Source organism: Formica exsecta, unplaced genomic scaffold, assembly GCF_003651465.1.
Source record: "Formica exsecta isolate Colony F162 unplaced genomic scaffold, ASM365146v1 scaffold447, whole genome shotgun sequence".
In the NCBI taxonomy this organism is placed as follows: domain Eukaryota; kingdom Metazoa; phylum Arthropoda; class Insecta; order Hymenoptera; family Formicidae; genus Formica; species Formica exsecta.
In genome coordinates this window covers 55,389-56,612 of record NW_021851709.1, presented here as the reverse complement: position 1 = coordinate 56,612, position 1,224 = coordinate 55,389, and the positions used below count along the sequence as shown (strand labels likewise).

Genomic DNA, 1,224 nt, shown 5'->3' with positions numbered 1-1,224 from the left:
CCACTGAGGGCGGCCAACCGTGTGTCCGCGGCGCCGACCATCCAGATTGGATGGTCCAGGGCCGCAGCGGAGCTGTTGGAGAAGAAGCTCCTCCAGTGCTATAAATGCCTGGAGAAGGGCCACGTACAGCAGCACTGCAGCAGCGCGCAGTGGCTCAGTGGCTGCTGCTACCGCTGCGGCGAGATGGGGCATCTTGCACGCGATTGCGCGGGCAAGGTCAGGTGCTCCATCTGCGGGCCGCCCAGCCGCCCAGCGGACCACCGCGTGGGAAGTGCGAAGTGCACTCCCCCCAAAAAGAAGAGGCCGGAGCAGGGGAGGCGAGTAACACTCCTATTATGGAGATTTTCGGCACAGAATGTTCGAGAATCGAGGTGTTTGTCATTGAATTTACAGTTTAAATTTATCGATTAAATTAAACGTTTCAATCTTGAACATACCGCCCGCCTTGGAACGATAGTTCCGAAATAATTGATACGACAGTAGCATTGAACGACAAGAGCGCACGCCACAATTAATAACAATACAACGATATAAGGAAGAATGACTTTTTTTCTTCGATATGATTTAACACCGTGGATCTGCCGCCCGCCTTGACGGAATGACGCTCGCCTCTTGACAATTTTGTGCTTAAGTCTAATGAATTACAATAAATGAAAAGCAACGCAGCGAAGGTGCCTAATTGCTCGTCGCCTCACTATTGATAGGTAAAACGCATAATTTTACGATCGGTCTTTTGAATTCCGAGGTGGCCGTCTTGACGGTGACGACCCGTACGAAGCCGTCGGAACCGGGATGACATTGCGTCACTCGGCCCAGTTCCCACTTACAGGGAGGTAACATAGGATTACGCAGGAGGACGAGTTGCCCGGTATCAATCGGCGGTTCTACCTTTCGCCATTTTGCTCGTTGTTGTAACGTATTGACATAGTCGTTACTCCATAATTTCCAAAACCGCTCAGTAACGTGTCGGACGAGTTGCCATCTCGACAAGCGATTCTCGTTAATATTGAGCAGGGATGGTTCCAGGTTTACAGTAAGCGCGGATCCGATCAAAAAGTGACCGGGGGTGAGATACTCGTAGTCCTCAAGCGTATCGGAGAGGGGCGCTATCGGTCTTGAGTTAAGACATGCTTCGATTCTAGATAATAAAGTCGAGAATTCTTCGTATGTTAGCATATGATTTCCTAACACGCGGCGCAGATGAGTTTTTACGCTACGGACGCC

The 1,224-nt window shown here is 50.7% G+C and overlaps 1 protein-coding gene across 1 annotated transcript; it reads right to left on the bottom strand.

Moving 5' to 3' along the window:
• Window positions 1-675: 675 nt before the first annotated feature.
• On the bottom strand, window positions 676-1,176 carry LOC115240765. Its single transcript, XM_029816120.1, has one exon. The coding sequence runs from the start codon at window positions 1,174-1,176 to the stop codon at window positions 676-678; it is 501 nt and encodes a 166-aa protein (XP_029671980.1).
• Between the last annotated feature and the right edge of the window lie 48 nt (window positions 1,177-1,224).

What these genes read in the sequence shown, in the direction of transcription:
- LOC115240765 (XM_029816120.1), bottom strand. Translation starts at nt 1,176, where the DNA reads ATGCTAACATACGAAGAATTCTCGACTTTATTATCTAGAATCGAAGCA.